Source organism: Planococcus citri, chromosome 2, assembly GCF_950023065.1.
Source record: "Planococcus citri chromosome 2, ihPlaCitr1.1, whole genome shotgun sequence".
Lineage (NCBI taxonomy): Eukaryota > Metazoa > Arthropoda > Insecta > Hemiptera > Pseudococcidae > Planococcus > Planococcus citri.
In genome coordinates, this window is record NC_088678.1 from 23,950,004 (window position 1) to 23,971,888 (window position 21,885).

Sequence of the window (21,885 nt, forward strand, 5' to 3'; positions counted from 1 at the left end):
TATTGGCATAAAAGTTTCTAAAGCACGGTATAACGTAGCTTTACCTTGCGATATCTTTGTTAAGTTGTATTATTGGACCCGTATGATATTTACGATTACTGCTATATCGATCTGCTTGTACCACAGAGGATGATACTGGTGAATTTACACAAAATACCGGAAGGTAATCAGAGTATGAATTTGATTTTTTTTTAGCAAAAAAAGTGATTTAAAAAAATAGCAATTTTTAGAAAATTTTACATTTCTGATGTCTTTTTTAAAAAGGTCTGAAATGTGCAATTTGCAGTAAAAATGGGAAAAATTCAGCTGATGAACAAAATTATTTTTCAAAAATTCTGCCAATGTTGATAAATTTTGCCAAAATTCTCTACTGAAAAAAAACTAGAGGAGTTCAATGACACCTCTAAATTTTTTAGAACTTTCCTCTATTTTTTCCCACCAATGAACACAAATCTTCTTCATAATTTTTCATCAATCATTATTTTTTTGGAACCCGTTTCTTAATTTTCCCAGTCAAAAAAATCTACTTTCAATAATGTGTTAAATTAAGCCAGTGACGAAATCACAGTTAAATTACGACCAGCTATTCGCATTATAATTAAAAAATACATCACTAAACCAATATTGTAAACATCTTACTATATCACGAGCTATTATTCGGTTATCGATTAAATCGCCCAATTTCGATTAATAATAATTGCTTTTTTGCTTCGAATCGAAGGCTGATTCAATTTATTCGCCAGTTAATATTTCTGCCTCCTCTCTTCTTCCCCAAATTAGGTAATATTTACACTAGTTTACGAGTCCGAATTAAATTTTACGTAACGTATACGTATATTCGACTATTCGACGAACGTGATCATCGCGTCGTCAAAGTTTATTGCTCGGGTTCTTGACCAAAGCAGGATATTGGACCATGTCCAGAAGTACGTAGAAGAAAAAAACGAAAATTCGCAGCACATCGAACAGGTTGATTTTTATGGGCTACTTATACGGATTAAATAAATTTATCGACTTTCGAATTCCTTTTTTTTTTCGCGCGAACGTGTACGTTGCGAAGGCGGAAACAGACTCATGGGAAAAAACAAACACCATACGAATGAATTTCCGAAGCAAAAAAAAAATCAATTTAGCTATCGAAAAACCATTTACGATGTCGCTGGTGCAAAAAAGGCAGGAAAATTTACCATTTTCTGAACTGAAAATCGCCGTTGGGGGTTTCATCGAAATCATAGTCGACTGTTTGGTGGCCAACGAAGTTGTGTATGTACTCGTAGCTGTAGGCGGTCATAGGCTTCGGGCAACGTGTACTGTACGCGATAAAATCACAAATAGACACGTTACGTATTCATGGTGTGGCGGATTTTATCGAGCGTAATTATCGTACATAGAGGGACGGGATGGACGACAAATACACTCTTAAAATCCGCGTATGTATTCGAATTGCCGGGCAAAGCGGGCAGAGGAGATGTTATTAAAATTCTAACCGAGTGACCAGCTCTGCCAGAGCATAGTCGAGATTGACCGCAGCGTCCAGCGTCCCGTCCATAATGTGGCAGCTGTCGCAGCCATTTTCGCGGCTGCACCCAATTGCGCCGCCATATATTTAACATGGCGACCAAGCAATACGCATTCTAATGATCTAATTATTTATTGTTCGTATATGGTTTGTTTACAGTTGTTGAATACTTTGGCTAACGACCTCGACTACATGCTGAACGATCTGTACACTACACCTCCATCGACGCTCAGGATTGGGTAAGTGAGCAATATTGTAGCAATTAGCATAAGAACAAATGTTAGAAGTATACGGTCGAGGGGGTTTTTCCGGATATGCATCGTGCTGTACGAGTAGAGGTCCTCACGAGGAAATAGCTGTAGTGTATTGGAGCGTGACACGCGTCCTACTACGGGATGAGAGGGTGAACAGGGGTTTTATGGGTGTAAATTTTTAATTGCTCGTATTAACCTTGATTTATATGGATAATCGAACGAGACATGTATGCTTTTTACATATATACATAATGTAAGTGTACTTAGAAATATGTCATTAATACGTGGATACTTTCACCTTTTTTTAAATGCATTTTTTAAAAACTTCATTTAATAATGCACCGAGGAGAAAATTGATCTGAAAAACCATTATGCACACACATACATACCTACATTGAATGTAGTGAACAATGAAGCAATTACGTTTACACGTTGTATAGGTATAGTTTGGACAGTTTTTATGGCATTTTCTAAAAATCTGAAATTTAAAAATATGGCTGGAGGCTCCAGAACGACTTGAAATAATCTTAAATCGACTCAGCTTGTTGAAATTAGAGTATGAAGTGAATTTCAACTTTCCTACTTCATCGATTAAATTTCATGGAAATATTCATCTTTAAAAAATCCACAAAGGTTCTCAGAATTTCTCGAAATGATTTATTTAAAATCGATTCGTGGAGTCGAAAATAGGATTCGTACCAAATTTCAACTTTCAGAGTCAAATCGGTAAATTTTTACATTTTTGAGTAAAAAATTTTCAAAAATTCGCTGAAAATCGAAAAATTTAGGCTTGTGATTTTTTAACATGTTTGTTCGATTACATGTTGTCCGGTTCGAAAAATTGTCACTCGGTAATAATATTTTTCTTGTCAGGCTCATGTAAGCCGATTTTTGAATGTTTTAATATCGCACTGTTGGAGTCATAAGGTTTCTCAAAAAAGGGAAATCTTACAGGAGAGCCATATTATTTCATATTATTTGGCATTTTGAGTTATAACGTTTGCGTTTTTATAAGATATAGTTAGCGTAACTCGAAGTGTTATTTTTGGTTGCAGGGGGTCATACAAACCCCAAAAACACAAAAAAGTCAAAATCGATTTTTTTTTTAGATGTCATGTTATTTGGGGTGTCCTGAATGACCTGGAAAAGTCAGGAAATTTGGTCGGTCTGGAAAAGTCAGGGAATTTTGGAATTTACAGCACTTTTTACTCAAAAGTCAGGGAATTTTGTTGAAACGTTATTTCAAACAGATTTTTCCATTTCTCATAACGAAAAATTTTATTTTCGCTTTGCTCAGGCAATGTTTTCGCTAGTCGCTTTTGTAAAAAATTACCAAATTTTTTGCAAAAATTGTTGAAGTCTTGCATTTTGTCAACTTATAAGTTATGAGTATTCATTAAAAAAATCACGGTTTTTTTTCACAAATTATTTGCTAAAATGTTTCCCATTACAGGGTGTCTAACAGGTCCTACTGGTCCTATTAGTCCTACTAAAGTCCTACTTTTTTTCAAAAGTCCTTCTGGTCCTACTAAAGTCCTACTTTTCAACAATTTTATGCAAAAGTCCTACTTTTTTTCAATTAGACTTTTTAAAACTTAGAATTTTCCCCCTTTTTTCCAGAATTTTGAGGGTTCATTTGTTGACTTTGTAAGATTTTGAATTTCACATTTTTGAGAGCTTTCGCCTTCGCTTCGCTCGGGATATTTGCTCTTCTTTTCCCACATAAAAAACTCATTGTTCTAATCCAAGAAATGTTCAAAGTTTGAATCCGAAAAATAAACTCCTCCCTCCATTAAGAAACTTTTTGTTTTCACTTCTCAAAACATGATTGAATTTTTGCATTCAAATACCATCGTTTTTATGCCTCTCGGAATACTGATTTCTGAGAGCTTTTGCCCTCGCTTCGCTCAAGCCCGTTTGCTTTACTTTGTCAATCTTGGATTTTTCAACAAAAAAATCATTATTCGAATTTCAAAATTTTAAAACAAAATGACGCTTTTTTTTATAAGTAACTCATTACTCAAACATCATCGTTTTTTATATCTCTCGAAAATATACTAATTTTCGAGATTTTTTGCCCTTGCTTTGCTCGCGTCTGTTTGCTTTTTTTTAAATTTTGGATTTTACAAAAAAAATAATATCATTCGAGTTCTATCGTTTTTATGCCTCCTAGAATACTAATTTTCGAAAGCTTTTGCCCTCGCATTGCTCGGGCCCATTTGATTTTCTTTTTGCATTTTCCATTTTTCAACAAAAAATAACATTCAAATTTTAAAATTTTGAAGCAAATAGTACTTAATATGAAATATTTACGATCAAAATTGAAGAATTGTGGTTAAATTTGATTTTAAGCGAATATGATGTGATATTCATCAATTTTTAAAATTGAGAAAATCAAACGAAAAATTGAATTAAAACATTATATTTTATGGCGTTTACCTACTTTTTTAAATAAAATCATAAGATGTTTGAAGACAAGAAAAACAAACATTTTTTACAAAAATGTGGCCAAAAACTTGAATGTGAATTTTTTACCCCCCCCCCCCCTCCCTTGAAAATTCCATAGGTGCCCGAAAAATTACCTGCTGAATGTCCTGCTAAAAGTCCTACTCAAGTCCTACTTTTTTATTTTGAAATTTTGTTAGACACCCTGCTTTACTAAAAATGGCTAAGAAGCCCTGCCTTTCACTGAAATTATTGTCGAAGTCTCGTTTTCTGTCAAAAATAGCAAAAAGTCTCGCTTTTAACTAAAATTGTCCAGAATTTTCTTTTTTTTTTTGCGAAAAATTGCTAAAAATTGTGTTTTTTTTGCATCCGAAAACTCTCACTCTTTTCCAATTAGTTCTAATGTGTCGTTTTTCGCCAGAAATTGCTTTAAAAAAACTTTTTTTTTTGCTGAAATCGTCAAAAGTCTCGTATTCATTGCCATAAATCGCAAAAATTCTCAATTTTTGGCCTAAATTACCAAAAAAAAAAAATCGTCTTTTTTTCAATCAAAAAGTTAGCAAATATATTGTAGTTCAACTTTTTTAGAAAAACTGGGAAATGGACTGTTTTGGCAGTAATTGCCAAAATGTTCTGCTTTTTGCTGAAATTAAACAAGTTTCTATCGAGTTTCATTTATAGATTTTGATTAAAAACGAAAAGTTCTGGTTTTTTTGGTAATTTTTTTGCTGCATTAAAATGTATTGTCCATGTTTTGTCTCTTTTTTGGTTACTTTTTTGAGCTTTTTAGGTTACTTAAGTCACTTTTTCGGAAAAAATGAGTCGAGCCCTGGAATATCAATAAATTATTGATTCGACATTTAAAAAAGCTATTAAGCTATTTCTTTATGAAGTCGTTCTATTTTTCGAATTGTAAATTTCCCAAAGCTTTTGCCATCGCTTTGCTGCTCTTTCAAAACTTTAGAAAATAGAATAATTGAACCGAAAAATGACAACCAAACTAGGGGGGGGGCACTGAAAACCCCGAAAAAATTTTCCCACCAAGTTTAAATAAGAGTCACCCTATTGAGGACACAAGTCGTTCTTGAAAAAAAGGACACAACTGACTGTAGAAGTGCCCCCCCCCCCTTATCGCATGTGTATTCATTTTTCAAGGGACTAGAAAATTGGAGAAATTGGTTTGAAAAACCTGGAAAAGTCAGAGAAAATCGTTTCCGAACATGATTGTGTGGACGCCCTGTTATTACTTTGAAGGTGCGAAGACTTGTGAGAAACATGTACTTGAGAATTAACATCCCTTTCTTTATATTTTTTCCTCATAAAGACATCGGGTGTCGTTTCCATAATGAATTGAACCTCCTGAACACAAATGTGACGTCATATTTAGTACTTCAGTCCCATGTGAGCCTCAGCCCTCTCAATTTTTAAAAATCTCTACAATTTGGATTCTGTGAGGCTTGGAAAAAATTTGTTTTGAGAAATCATAATCAGAAAATAAATTCAACATATATAATTCTGATAGCTGAAGTCCCAAAATTTCGTAGAACTCACAAATATCAATTATGTTTATTCATCTTCAATCTGTCCATCTTCATTTTTGTATCGTTTACCTACGTACTATAGCAGTATTCAGAGGTGCCATATAATTATTCTCTGTGTTACTGGCTGTTCTCAGAAAATTGATAACCTGTCGACTGCTTTTCTGAAAAATTAATCCCAATATCCAATTAGTAAATTAATCTACCGAAAATGCTGCTAATTATATCTTAAACGGTTTGAATTATCTTTTTTGATTAAATTAAAAATATTCTAATCATTACAACGAAACACTTTCGTTTCACGTTTTTTAAAATAAGTAGATAAGTAAACAATGTGCATCTGTTTAATTTACAAATTATAATTACGTACACGTACCTACCTATGCAATGCATATATAGTTTTCTTTTTCAAAAGAATAAGTAACTATGTGTTTATTTTTTAATTTACCATTTATCCCTCGCATATTCACGATAAAAAAACTTTCGTCATTCGTCAAAAAACAATACTCCTTCGTCGAGTTGTCTCTCCTACTCAAAATTATGTAAGCTCGAATGTGTTTCCTCTTTTTCAACATAATACACGAGTATATACAAATTATTCAGTTTTTTTTTCTGTAATAATCTATCGTAAAAGGAATAGCCACGAGAAGTAAATAAAAATACCATTCCGGTGAATTAAACACCGGATGGCACTTTCACCCGCCGAAAATTCTGTTCGGGTGTAGCTCCTGCAGTTTACCGAATACGTTTTATTGATCACGATTAAATCAAAAAACCATCGAGAGAAGGCGATCGTATCCTACCTAGAAGCGAAGGTATAGTACGCCGAGTATATATATTACCTTTAATGGAATCCACGAGAAGCAAGAATGGTATTCTTAATAGTACGCTACTTGTTGGATTCTCAATATATTAAATCTGCGTTTAAATAATGCGACGCCAAACGTAACAATTTGCATTTCTGCCTACCTTAGCGGCACATCGTTGAATTGGATGGGTTTTTGCGGAGGTATTACCAGAGTTGGTACAGGGTACACGTATTGCCATTTTACACCGTAATATATTAGCCATTAAAATTACCATTGGCAGTTCATTGCGTCTTTAAATAAATTACCGCTACTTGTGGTACCTTTAGTTTAACTCTCTAGCTCGCGAATTTATTCGCCAAAATCGAAGATTGAATGTGCACTCGATAATTCTTCTTATCTTGACGAGGTACAAAATTGGAATTCTTTATCGCGGCAACTTATAAAGACCAAGCGAGGCGAAAGAGAAAAAAATAAGTACCTTATATATTTTTTTTTTAGACAAAGATTAGGGTTCCAGGGATAGCATCTTAACACCGCTGTATATCCTTTTACTTTTTAAATAAGGCAATAAAATAGTATTAGGAAGATTGAAAATGGTCATTTTTATACACGGACGCCAGATATTATGGGGATATTGTGTAGAATTGAGCTAAATTTTCGCTCATTTCGTGCGGCACGTTAAACGATACCGCTGCAGCTAAGTATTCCAGTAAACAAGCGAGCGGCGACCGACTCGTTTATGTGGAAGGAAAAAAAAGACAAACACCGGAACTTTTGCTATTCTGACCTTAAGCCGACGCAACCGTGTATATTGCTCATATTTTATAAACTAATTTGCCGTTATCTTGATTCGTTGATCCGTTCATTGGGCGAATAAAGCTGCCGCCGATGCGGATACCCCCCGCGATCTGCGAATAGACTCGACGTCGACGTCGTAACTGAAAATTGCTTTCGTTTAAAATTTCGCACCGACGCTCGAATTACTTTATACGTGACGGTTATAATTTTCAGCCAGAAATCCGATAATAATCTAATTACCGACCGGGTTGCCTGTACTGTCGGTGCCGGAGCTAGTCCTTTATTAACAAGACGTACCCTGCCATAAGCTCTATAGGTAAAGGTGTATGTACGATAAACAATTTTAACGTTTATTTACTTAATACAAAGTACTACAAAAGGGACCTATTTGAACCAAAACTCACGAAGTTGAACTACTTTTATGCATAAAATGAACAGGGTATGTTGAGGTGATTTTGAATCCAAATTAGATATACCTGGGAAGGAAATTTCATCTTGTAGTTTTTACGAAATGTGACGTTAGATTTATTAAATGATTGATTATACATTGAAAATGACCCTTGCTAAGATGAGTTCAAAAGATGTGATTAGAAGATAACGACGCTGATCGCTGATAAGTTGAAAAACAATACAACACGATGCACGATTGCGATAAACGAAGAAATAATTATTAGCATTGTTTTTATTCGATTACCGCATACTTGATGGGAAAATGAAATTTGAAATTTTTCGTGCATTTTTCCCTTGGGTGGCGTCATTGTTATTGCATATGAAAATGACCAGCATCAAGTTTGTATGTAGGTACAAGATTGGAAAAAAACTCAGAAAATCAAAATTTTTGTTCTTGAAATGCAATGTTTGCCTTTTATGATTACTGAAAAAAAGTCTCGCATCTTTTGTCAATTGCTAGAAAGAGTCATTTTTTGCCAAAAATTTCTCAAAACTATCGCTTGTTACTCAGCAAAAAATTCTAAAAATTCTCACTTCTTTGCCAAAAGTCATCAAAATTAGTCTAGCTCGCTTTCTGTCAAAATTCCAAAATTCTCAAAAATTGCCGAAATTAGTAGGAGTATGCATCATTTTTTTGCTAAAAATGGCTAAAAAGTCTTACTTTTCATTAAAATTTTCAAAGTTTTGCCATCTGCCAAAAATAGGTAGGTAGTTAGGTATACGTAGCAAAAAGTTGTTGAAATTCCTAAAAAGTCTTTTTTAATCAAAAATTCCAAAAAGTCCCATTTTTATAAAATTTTGAAAAAAGTCTCATTTTTTAACAAAAAATTGTAAAATATTGTGTTGTTTGATTTTTTTGACAAATTTCTGCCAATAAGTATGTAGTTGCCAAAAATTCGTGGCTTTTTGCTAAAATTTCCAAAGTCTCAATAGAGTTTCATTATTACATTATATCTTAATTGGATTGTTTTGTCTCATAATTTTCTTCAATGTACATATTATTGAATTTAATTGAAAAATGTTGTTTTTTTGTGTGTTTTTTTCTGCTGTAAACACAAAAATGTTTTGCCCTCGTGATGCATTTTTGTGGATAGTTTTTGAGGTTTTTTTGTTACTTTTTCAAATATTTTTAATTATTGAAGTTACTTTATTATGGGGAAAAATTGAGTACGAGCCCCAGGCGTGAATTTTGATTTCTGTGAATGTGAGAAAGATGTAGATTGTGAAATTTCAAGCAAAATTTCAAGTTTTAGTACTGTATGAATAATGTTACACTAATTATTGTGAAAATATGTGCATACTTGAAAAATTCAACGCTCTAGATTTTGAACGGATAAGAATTTTTCTACCAAAATTGGTAAAGATGTTGCTAAGACATTCAAGAACATCTGATAATTTTGTTTTTTGCATTCGAGCTCTTTGTTAGTATTTCTCAGCATTATTAGTTGATGAAAGCTGTTGAAAAAATACTGTCCAAAAGTAATCTTTCAGACAAAAATTCATTTTTTGTGGTTCAAAAATTCGTGATACGTAATGTGTTGAAAATTTTATGAAACTTTTTATAGAAGTATTTTAAAATTTGTAGAAATTGTTGGAAATACACGTACTTTTCAAAGTACATAATATGTATTTGTATTTTGAAAAAATTCACTGAATGGTGATGAAATCGTTAAACATGTTTTAAATACTCGATTTTAAAAATGAAAACTTTCTTCAAAAATTATAAAACTTTCTTAAAACATCACTTGGTGAAAATTGCTGAAAAATTTGAATTGTTTTGCTATGAGAGTAATTTTTATCAACTTTTTCATGAAATACGTCAGAAAGTGGTCAAAATTAGACAACTGGATAAATTTAAACTTTTTTTGATGCTTGGAATTGAAAATTGAATTTTTTTAAATTTTGATTTTTTTGTGATGAAAAATATTTTATCGAGTGAAAGATTTTTTTCAACTTTTTTAACGGATATGTAAAAATAGGGGTCGAATGGGTCAACTTCATCAATCAAAATTGTTTTATGTTTTAAATTTAAAAAATCGCATTTTCTCACAAACTTTCAATTTTTTTGAAGTCAACTTTACAAAATAACGCCATTAGTCGGGGAGGCCGCATAAGGATCGCATGCACTCAGAGCAGGCAATAATTCATAACCTGCCAAAATTTCAAGTGCTAAAGTGCCTTTTTCGATTTTGGTGAATTTTCAAAATCAAATTTTGGCCAAAATGTGAGAAATAATCAAAATTTTACCGAATTGACCTAGAAAGCTGAAATTTGGGATATACCATATTTTCGACCTGCCAAATCGATTGGAAACTGTTTCAACCCGTTTTGTGCAGTTCTGGAGCTTCCAGCCGATTTTTGAAACTCGAAATTCCAACAAAATTTCATCAAATGGAGTTGGAAAGCCGAAATTAATTCTGTAAAGTAATTTCAATACGCTATGAAGTCGACCGCAGGTGAATTTCAAGTCGTTTTGAAGCCTCCAGCAATTTTTTGAAAATTACTGGAGTCTCCAGTACATTTTTGAAACTTCAAATTTCCTCAAAATTTCATCAAATGGGGTTAGCAAGCCGAAATTTACTCTGCAAACTAATTTCAATAAAATAATACGAAGTCGACTGCATGGTGGTTTCAAGTGGTTTTGAAGCTTCCAGCTACTTTTTCAAAATTTAAATTCTCCTAAAAACGGCATGAAATCTTTCTAAAAGTCACTGGAGGCTACACAATTACTTAAACCCACCAGAAGTTGTCTTCAGAGGGTGTTAAAATTGGTCTGCATAGTTAATTTCAGCTTTCCACCTTCATTTTGATGAAGTTTTATGGAATTTTCTAGTTTCAAAAATTTACTTGAGGCTCCAGTAATTTTCAAAAATTTGCTGGAGGCTCCAAAACGACTTGAAATTTACCTGAAGTTCATTGAAACTTTGACACCCCCTAGCAGTCTTTTAAAAAATGCTAGAGCTACAGTGCTGCGATTTGCGCCATATGGTCTTTCCTTCGCAAGGTCTTACAGGAATAATTTCAAAAAAATCGCGGACCTCCGCGATTTTTTTGAAACGTGGAATGACCCAGCCTGTGATAGGTAAGTATGCAAGATTTTGAAAACATTTTTTCAAATTTCTTTTTTTGCTGACCAAAAGATATTTTGTTTTGCCTTCCCCTAAGAAAATTCTGACTCTATGTCACCGAAGTCTACCAGCTGCTTTCATCAACGCACAAATTATAATCGTCATCATTGGAAGTTTTCTATGAGAAATTACTATAGCTTTTGTACTCCAGTCTCCAATGAATATGTCACCGTGAACTTTATGTTATTCAATTTATACGACCAAATAATGACCAAATATTGAGAGAGGAGGGTGTGGATGCTCAGAATTCTCATTTTCTACACCTCTCATTTATACTACGTTGAGTGAAGTTAATGACCTCGTATAAATCTCATCAACGTATATAACTTCAACAATATTGTCCGAATAGGTAGGTATGGGCAGCTCCAGCTCTACAACAACAATACGAAAAGCACACAAAACACATTCCAGTAACGCCGGCATCCGTGATCTATTATTCGACTGAATTTATCCGAACGTCGGTCGTCGTCGGCGTGCCACGTGACTCTATAAAATCAGCGTGACAATCCGCGTACAGCCAAAAAGACCATATACGTCTTGAAACTGCTGGGCTGCTGCGCCGAAGAAGAAGAAGGCGAACGAAATATCTCATTCCAGTAGCAAATTCCAAAACTACCTGTCTACGTAAAGCGGACTAAAACAAACAATTTGCGGTGTTGAAACAATAAACAGCGGAATGCGTCGCCCGCGTTTATGGTGTCGGTTGATGTTGGTCCAGACAAAAGATGCGGCTAATTACATTTAAAACATATTAAGACGGTTTATTCGCAGATCTAGGCGTAATGATACCGTCATTAATTCGAAATTTCAACCGCACTGATAGTTTTAGGCTTTCTTTGGTATGTCATTGTGGTCCGCTGGAGCTAGTACGACATACCTCGGTCATAGAATAAATAGTACAACCGCAAAATTCACGAATAAAACACACTCATGCTATATAGGTGAATTAGGGTACATGGTATTCGATATACGAGAGGAAGTTGGTGGTTGACCAAGCACTTTCGTCCACGTCGTCGTCGTCTGTTTCGGGCACCATAATGACACATTTCTGTTCTCCAGAATATATAAGTATTATACGCGTCGAAAAATATTAGTAAATGTGGAAATTTACACGTTTGTTGGCAAAATATCAAATTCTAGACCGTATAAATACGTTCGCCTTACAAACTTATTACCGAAGTAAATTGATTTTCGCCTTTCGGTCGGCTGTAAAATGCACGTACGTGTCCATCTCTTGTATTTCGCTATATCGAAATGATCGACGTCCGCGTCCGGTCTCCGGCAATTCGACGACGTTAATTAAGTTATACGTGCATTTGCGTAAATAGTAATTAACTTATAGCGAAAAGCCAATTCGGCTGGAATTTTTCTTAATACGATATTCGCGTCATAAACCTCGTAACTACGAGTATATTCGAGCCAGCCTAATAACATATGTCCATTTTAGCCATTCTGGCCATTGGACCGAGCTGTGAGCGCGTTTAGGTCAATAATCCGGCGGGTAATTTACGACAACCAGCACATTGTTACAATAGCGTCTGTGCGAGTTGTTATAACGTTAAATAATATATAACCTCATATCCATTTTGTAGTAATAGCGTCCACCCTGCTGTACTCTTAACTCGCGATCCCCCTTTTTGGAAAACACAGGCCAGATCAAGCTATAGGCGAGATGCGAGATGCAGTAAAATATACACGTTGAAAGATACAACCATAAGCGTTCTCCTAGACTAGATACAATTATCAATGAGATATTTTTCATTTGATTACGTTTATTTGACGATAAATCGTACTAATTGCTATTTTACATAGGCCCTCGGTCGGCTCGTCGGCCCTTGCACCTATTTCGGTTTAATTTGTATGCGCGTATACTGTTGGGCGATAAATTAGCCTCGTATTATTGTACTATTGTATTTTTTTACGAGTTGGGCGAATTCTTTCAGCGTGAAAACAGGGATGAGGCGATTTACGAGTATATTGCTGTCTGTGTTGCATGTGTTTGTTTTTGTGCATTCAAATAATTATATACGGATTAATATATATTTTTATACGTAGCACTCGATGCATTTATGTGCACGAAATGCTACATCTAGTCAGTCGTACCAGTCGCGAAATCGCTATTGTACGATAATATCGACTGCATCTATATGACTTAATATTGCTCACATTATAATTTGCATATTTCGTTGCTCGTCTACTTATTTATATGAACCGTAAAGACCTGATAACATGTTCTAAAGAGAATGCAGTCGCATAATACATACGTTATAACTTATAATGTACTTACCTGCGGTCTTGTATTTATACACCATTAAAATGTGAACTGCTAAATTCTAGGAAAGTTTGAAACACAAATACTCCGAAATTACAGTAAAATATAATCTTAATGACTCTTGAAGTTGGAAAAGGTAACCGAAAAGTTATCTTATCGATTACCCAGCGTTGTTTTTGAACAGTTCAAAAGCGCAGAAAATTGAAAATTAATTCATAATTTAATTTGGGTTTACTTGGAGAAGAATACGAATAATCAAAAATTGTTGATTAAAATAAACTCACACAAAATGTCTGCTTGGAAATTGTCTCAATTGTGAATAAACTCGTGAAGCAGGTCGAGCATAAGCCAAAATTCAATTTTTAGCTGCCCAAGTCAATTTCTCAGCCATCTGGAAAAATTAAAAAATCAAACCGCAGGCTCCAAAATGCCTGGAAATGGGGAATTAAGATCCAAGAGGTTAGTTTAGGCAAGAAAAAAAAGTCATTCGTGCAAGTTTCAAAATTTCCTCTTCGAACAGAAAATTTTTGATTTTTAAAATTTTTCGTCTAAATGTGTCAGTCAATAAAACACGCTGGAGGTATCAGCCTGGAAATCACCTCAATCGTGAATTAACTCGTTTAACAAGCTAAGAATGAACGAAAACTCGATTTTTTGTCGTTCAAATTAGATAAGTTCTGTGCTTTCTGGAAAAATTCCAAAATTCTGTAATGAAATCGATAATTGTGAATAGGCTCCAGAAATGACTGGAAATGGTGGAATTCTTCGGTTCGAGGGAGGTTAATATTACCTTCAGAACTGATTTTAATCATTTCATTTCTCATGAAAAAGTATGCTTGAAAAAGAAAATGAACATAAATTTCAGAAAATCGTCATGTTTTTTGAATTCTTAAAAATCCTCCAAAAAAATTGAAAAATTTATTTGGGTAGCAGAAATTTATAATTTGATGTTCTGTTCTAAAATTGAAGACGAACGTCTTGAGTGGTTCCGTGTTTGTCTGAAGTTTGCGAATTGTGGGAGCTAAATATGAATTTTAGAAAAAAGAAAAGATACATTTGGGGGGGTGTGTGTGTTTATAATTACAAGATTATTACACCCAAGAAAAGATAAATGAATGAAAAACTACCAAGATAATGCGTACTGTATTCATAAAAGTGAAAAAAAAGTAGTATGCCCACTTCACCCAAGAATATAATTTTGAAAGGTTGTTGGTGTTCGAAGTTGATGAAAAAAAGATTGAAGAAAAATGAGCCATTTAATAAATTTTCTGTTTTATGATACATGAATTTTTTTCCAAAAAAAAGTTATTACAACAGACAGGACAATTTTTGAGCTAAACAAAGCTTCGTAAATCGAAAAAACACGCAAAAATATACATCACCTGGCAAGATTTTGAGCCAAAGTGCAATTTCAATTTTTGGTGAATTTTTAAAAATCTTTCTTTTTTTTCTTTTTTTCCATTAACGTGCCTTTACTGCAACAAAGGCCAGAGGCACGGCAGGTAAAAAGGTTACAGTTGAGTTAAAAGTCTACTGGACTGAAGGAACTTGAATAGGTTGGCTCAAAAGGTCCAAAAATATGAAAAAATTATGATTTCACCAAGTTCACATTGAAAGCTGAAATTTGATATGTACCCTATTTTTTACTCCCCCCCCCCCTGGAGCCTCAGACAGATTTTTGAAAGTTTAAATTTCTACAAAATTTTACCTACCCAATTTTTCAAAAGGTTACCTATATTTTAACAATTTTTTTGACTCTTTAAAGTGACCTGAAATTTTCATTTTTTTGCATTTTTGACTCGAATTTGATTTTTAAACATTTACCAAAAATCGAAATTTGTACTTTTGCACCGGAAATTTTGGTTGGTGATGTATTTTAAAATGCTGCCTCGATTCAGCTCTCCCGAGCTCAAAAATTTTCTGCTGATTGAGGTACCTCCTTTATAACTATCAATTTTTTCAGTTGTGAAAATTAAGTGATGTACATCATGACATGCTTAGCTTAGCTATAGCTACCTAAAAGAATTTCAATTTTCGACCGTCCGATTGATAAGAGTCTAGATTGAAAGAGAATTTGAAAATTCATCACCAGTCAGAATTTCAAATACTAAAGTGCATTTTTCGATTTTCGGTGAATTTTTAAAAATAAAATTTGTGCCAAAAAATGAGGGGAAAAAATAAAAATTTCACCAAATTGACCTGGAAAGCTGAAAGTTCAGATATACCATATTTTCGTTATGCCAAAACGATTGGAAACGGTTTCAACCCGTTTTGAGCAGTTCCAGAGTCTCCGACTAATTTATGAAACTTGAAATTTTTACAAAATGTTATCGAATTGAGTTTGGAAATCCGAAATTTACGCTCCACTCCAACCTAAACACGTTATCAAGTCGGCTGCTGGTGGGTTCAAGTCATTTTGGAACCTCCAGCGACTTTTTGGAAATTGCTGGAGCCTCCAGCAGATTTTTCAATGATCGAAATTTCCATTAAACTTTACCGCCGAACAAGGTTGAAAATCCGAAGTTCACTCCGCACTTCAATTTAAACACGCTGGAGGTTACAGTAGTTTCCAAAGAGTTGCTGGAGGCTCCAAAGCGATTTGAAATCTGCCTGCAGTCTACTTCGAGAGGATTGAAATTAGTTTACGTGATGAATTTCGGCTTTCCAACTCCACTTTCAAGCTTCAAAAAATATGTACTGGAGGCTACAGTAGTTTCCAAAAAGTCGATGGAGGCTCCAAAACGACTTGAAATCCATCTGCAATCAACTTCATAGAGTATTGAAATTAGACTACAGAATGAATTTCGGTTTTTCAACTGCATTTGATGACTTTTTTTTTGGAAATTTAAAGTTTCAAAAATCTACTGGAGGCTCCAGTAATTTTCAAAAAGCCACTGGAGGCTCCAAAACGACTTTAAAATTGGAAAGGTCAAAATGGTAAATTCCCATTTGATTTTTTTTTTTTTGATGACTTAAAAATGCTTACCATGTCTTAACTGTATTTTTTATTTGAACAAGCGTTTTAGTTTTTCAGTTAACCGTGTTCAAAATTTACCATAGTTTTTAAAAATATAACATGTTAGGTACCTACCTTTTTACTAGATTTGAAAGTCGGTCTAGCCATAGAATTTAATTAAAATGGACTTACAGTATGCGTAAAAATTCAACTTCAAAGAGAGTAAGGTATAATAACTATAAACATTTTCATGCCTTTCTCTACATCTTTGTTCTTCCCCGCAAATGATTTTTCCCCTCATAAAAGTCATCATTTTTTACGACACAAGAGTCAAAAGTAAAAAAGGCACTCGACTCGCGAGTATTTTTGCATCAAAGAAATATGAAGAGGAATGTTAAAAACTCTATAATTATTATTAATGTTACTAGGGGTAGGTAATGATTCGTTTAGGCGTTAAAACTAAATAGGGCTTTAAGTGAAATTCAGCTTTTTAGTCGATTTCACGCCTTACTAATTCTTGTAAAAGTTTTTTTTTGTTTTTTCAAAAAAAGCTTACCCTGTGAGTGGTATACCTTGTATACGTCAATGAAACTAATGAGGAGGTTTTTTTCATCGTACTGTAAAAAAATGCGACGACGACGACGTCGTATTACTTCGGATATGATTTTTCTCTCCTTTTGCTCGCAGTGGTGAAAAAAGTACCTGCTGAAATAGGATCAAAAAAATGTGTTTTCAAAGACTTTTGCGTTGGTAGATTTTTTAATTATATATTTCACTTTGATGTCGACCAAGGATGAATATTTTTTTTGCCATTTTGTGTCTAAGATAAAAGATGCGGGAATTGTAGTTGCATTTCGTGACCGCAACTTAAAATGCAAATACGAGAAAATGTTAATCAGCTTATAGACTACTACGGATATTGGCAGCGACCCAGCTCGCAGAATTTGTAAATCGAATCGAATTAATGGTCACAGACGGACGAGATGTACTCGTAAAAAAGAAGAGGAACTAACCATCGCTTACGGTTTATTGTTCGACGACAACGAAGACCAAGTTTAGTCTATCTTTTTGTTAGATATACATGCGTAAAGATCTGAAAGTGAACGGATTTATACGAGAAAAGAAAACGTCAAAGCGTATACAGATACACAGACGTAAACTAAAATGGGGTTTACCTAACCCTCTCGATATTGGCGATAATCTGCTTCTCAGAGTACGGGCATGGGCGAAATTCGCTCGAAATTTCTAAACCCTATTATACGAATTCGTGTAACGAAAAAGACGTACCTACGACCCTTTGACGTTAATGAGGCTGGAATGCGTCGCCGTCTCCGTATTTCTCTATCTCTCGAGACGATTGTTTGGTCGAAGGCTGGGGACTGGTGGGAGACTGTTACCGACGCGTAATTAAGATCGAACGACGAGTACCTTTTAATTGGAAAACATTTAATAATATTTCGCTTTCTTCGAAACCCAATTTCTATCTCTTGATCACGTGCACACAAGTACCCACCTAGACCTAGTACGTTTTCCCTCGAAAATCGTGTTGATACGAGAGGACGAGTCAACAAACGTCCGTGACCGTCGTCGTCGCGAGCAGTTCTCTTTGGATCGAATAGGTACGTAAATGTGGGTACGTTAGTAATAGTATGTGTTTATAACCAAATTTAAATCACGTTTTTTATTTTTTTGAGTGAAATGTTGAAATTTTTACCAATGATGGGTTTATTACGAGAATGATTTGTAAAACGTATCGAGTGACCAACCTGACTTACGAGTTTTAAATCTGGGTATAATTATATGTATGTAATTAAAAAAAAAGAGTATGTTTTTTCCTCCAAATAATTCTTGAACCGGTTCAACTATGATTTATATTTGGATTAATAGAATGGTATATTTAATTATCAAAACTGGTACATTCGCTAGCTGCCCACTACATTAGCTGTACGAATTAATCTCCCCCGAAAAAAACTTTTTTTTACGTAATTTCCTCCCCGAAGCTGTGCCCATATTTTTCCATATATCCGTTTGTAACCTTAACCTGGTTATATCATATGCAGGCATTAAACCTACACTTGCGAGTACTGAAAATAAACGTATATGGCCTCTGGTTACAGGTAGCTAAGCCTGTGAGATGTAATTCATCATCTGTCGTAAAAAATTACTACTGCGTATGAAAATGAATTTTTAAGAAGTCGAAAGTTCTCCAAAATGGTCGAATGACGAATTAACTGTTTTTAATACGGAGTTGATGTAATATTCTTATACTTACATTTAGACCTACTGTCTTTAGAAGTTGAAAATATGTTGTTGTTATTTAATAAACGAATCTTAAAAATTTACAAGATTAAGAGCAGAATCTTATTGAACGGTTTCATTTTCACAATCCAATTCGAAAGTTAGTATTTTTTAATCTAATTCGAAGTCAAACTTTGTGCAAGAGCAAATTTATTTCGAAAGTTCTTTTTAAAAAAATTTTTTACTTCCAAAAATTATGATTTTTTTTTGATTGTCAAAAAAAATTTCAGAAGGCTTTATGAAGAATTTTAATGTGAAAAAAAATGAAACTCATCAAACGGTTTTATTTGAGATGGTTTCTGATATTTTTCTCAAAGATGACAAAACTGATTGTAGAATTTTATCGACTCTTTGAATCTGTTTATTTTCATGTGCCTACTCGACTTTCGACATATTTTATCAACGTTCAGAGTGGGAGAACCAGTAAGTATTCATATAGTGGTTCTGACATTTCCCTCAAGTTGAAATTATTTTCGACTTTTCGTTGTGGCTAAATTTCACTCAATTGCTGTTTCGAGAATTTTTAGTAGTTTTCACCGTTTTTTACCTAAGTAGGTATATCTTTTTTTTTTTTTTTTTTTTTTTTTTTTTGAGGTACCCACTTTTATCCAATTTCTGCGAAATTTTTGTGCTATTTTAATGATAGGTAGGTAAGTATATATTTTGATCAATTTTTTGTTAATTTCTACGATTTTCTTTTTAAAACTTATTTCACGCTATTTTTGTGAGATGTTGCTTCAATTGTGCCATGTTGCCCCAATTTTTAGTCATTTTCAACTCTCTTGACATTTTCACAAAGTTTCTGGCAGTTTTCATGAATTTTTTCTAAATTTTTTAGATGTTGTGTCAGTTTATGATAATTTTCAATAATTGATATGTCAGTTCAACAGTTTCTTAGGATAATTTTTGTATAATTTTATCCAATTTTGATGATATTCGATCATTTTTTAGTATTTTTTAACACACTGTGCAATTTTGCGAGTTTTACTTCAATTTGGAAGTATTTCATCAATTCTAGTGAGTTTTGAACAATTGTTTTCATGTCATTTTAATAAGTTTCAACGTTACTTATATTTTTTACAATCAACTACAACACTCAAATTGAGCCCATGGAAATTGCGTCGTTCAAAACCTTAATATTCCCTCCTTTCAGATTTTTGAATTTCGAAAGTTTTTTTTGAGTACCTAAGTAATATTGAATGGGAAAAAAATCTGTAAAAATATTGGCACTCTCCCAGTTGAAATAGCCTATCTGAAAAATTACCTTGGTTTTCCAAGTACTTGTGATTTAATTGATCATGATGAAATGGTAAAGAGATGATCGAAGTCTTCCTTTTGATAAATCAGATTCTTTATCAATCACTAAAAACCCAAATGGTTGTATCCAGCAGTATGTACACAGAGACTGAAATTTTTTGAACCAGAACGTTAAATCACAGTTCAAATGATCATTGTAAATATGTTGCATATTCAAGGTATCTTGTGGAAAAATGATAATGAAATTAGCGTTGTCTTATATAAGATTTTTATAGATTTGAGCGTAACTCTGACATGTGTGAGGGAGGGGGTAATTCACTATAAAACCAATCATTAATTTGAAGTAGATATGTATTAGAGTGAATTGTTTTGTAGAATAATCAAGTACCTGTGATCATTTTTTAAAATTCCATCAAAATGAAAATTATTGAACAGAATGTAAAACTTCCAATTGAAAAATGTGACATAGAGAAGCACGATGAAAGACTTAATCATGGTATTCTATTTCCTGACACAATTTAAGGACTCATTGTTGGCAGATCTGGTTGTGGAAAAATGAATTTAATAATTCAATTGAATTACTGCTGCATGAAAATAGTTAGTGGTTACGCTTTGAAAATATCTGTCTGATCAGTAAATGTTTATTTCAAGATAAGTATAAAAGCTTATGTAAAACTTTCAAAATGATTCCAGAAATTGGTTTCAATTGTTACGATAAGTGCGAGAAACTTGCAGATCCTGAAGAATGTGAACCAAACTCTGTAGTTATTTTTGATGATGTCAGCGCTACTTGCGAACCAAATGAAAAACTAAGAACATACTTTTCAATGCCCTGGCATAAAAACATATTGTGTTTTTTACTTTTCCATTTTTTCATTTTCTCGTCCTTTTGTAATTTTGCTTTTTTTTATTTGGTTTTGTTAAGTAGAAATGAAATAATAATTCAAAGAATTTTTGACGCTTCCCCCTTCTCCTCCAAAAAAGTTGATAATTTAAAAAAATGTCCTGCTCTTTCAAAAATTTTGAATTTTGAAAAAAAAATAAATGTTTGTTCTTCAGCAATGAAAAAATTTGGAGAAATAAGGGTAAAATTTTTGGCTCCAAAGGAGTCTAAATTAAAAGAACTGAATTTTGAGGAATTTTCAGGACTCAAATTTGGACTGAAGAATAGAAAAACGAAATTCTTTCCAATTGTTTGAACAATGCATGCTCTCTATTTACTGCCTCTGCCCTGCTTCAAATCGATTCGAACAGTTTTGGAGAATACATTCAACAAATCTTTGAGGATTACAATTCTCACAAAATTTTAGGAATCACGCTAGAAACATGAAATTTGATTTTGCTTGCTTGAATTCTCTTTGGTATGAAAAAGTTTCTATAGAGATAGGGATCGACTAGAGGTCGTAGCTAGTCATTTTTTTAATGAATTGATAAAAATAAAAAGTGCTCAAATCGCACGCTCGATCTCGTTTCCATTTTTTTCATTTTTTCCTCTTTGTTTTTTATTTTAGGATGCTATAGACTATTTAGATGTCTATATAAAAGGCATTTAAATTCATAAAACGGCGTGTAACGTTTATAACGTGCCACTCTACTCCGCTCTCGTTGCTCTTCGCAGCAACTTTTGAATATTTCAATTTTCGAAAATATTATCTGTAAACTTGAAAAGGTAGGTAGACGAAGGGCGGGAAGAGCGTTTAATAGCCTCCGGGGGACATAAAATGTTTTATTTAAACATTCCGATAGGGCGGCATTGTGTCACGAATGGCAAAGCATGGAATAGCGAGGCGAGCCACAAATCTGTTTTATGTAGCGTAAGCGCGCGTTTAGTCTTCTCGGCTAAAATGAAAAGCCGTCGAAAGGGCGGTACGAGGCGCTGTGCGCGTTATTTTCGTCGGTAAAGGCACAGGTGATTTATGCCTCGAAAATAATTGCGCCCCTTATAGAGCTTAGACTTTTCAAACGTATTATATTCGCAGACGCGGGAGGTAAAGGCGACCAAGACGCGTGGGACTTGGGATCTATACGTCGTCTGACCCCTGCTCCTCACCCCCTTTCGTTACTTTTCGTAATTCTACTGGTATAGCTTTTAGTAGTAGCAGTAGCCAGAGTCAGACTATGTGTACTTGCGCTCGATCGACGGTGCACCTTATGAAGGTTT

At 33.8% G+C, this 21,885-nt stretch overlaps 1 protein-coding gene across 1 annotated transcript in view; it reads left to right on the forward strand.

Annotated features, from left to right (window-relative positions):
* The window catches only part of spri (sprint), a 201,822-nt gene that overhangs the window by 29,403 nt on the left and 150,534 nt on the right, over positions 1-21,885 (forward strand). The window contains exon 3 of the mRNA XM_065349199.1: positions 1,679-1,758. Coding sequence (XP_065205271.1) covers positions 1,679-1,758 — 80 coding nt within the window. The remainder of the gene's footprint in view (positions 1-1,678; positions 1,759-21,885) is intronic.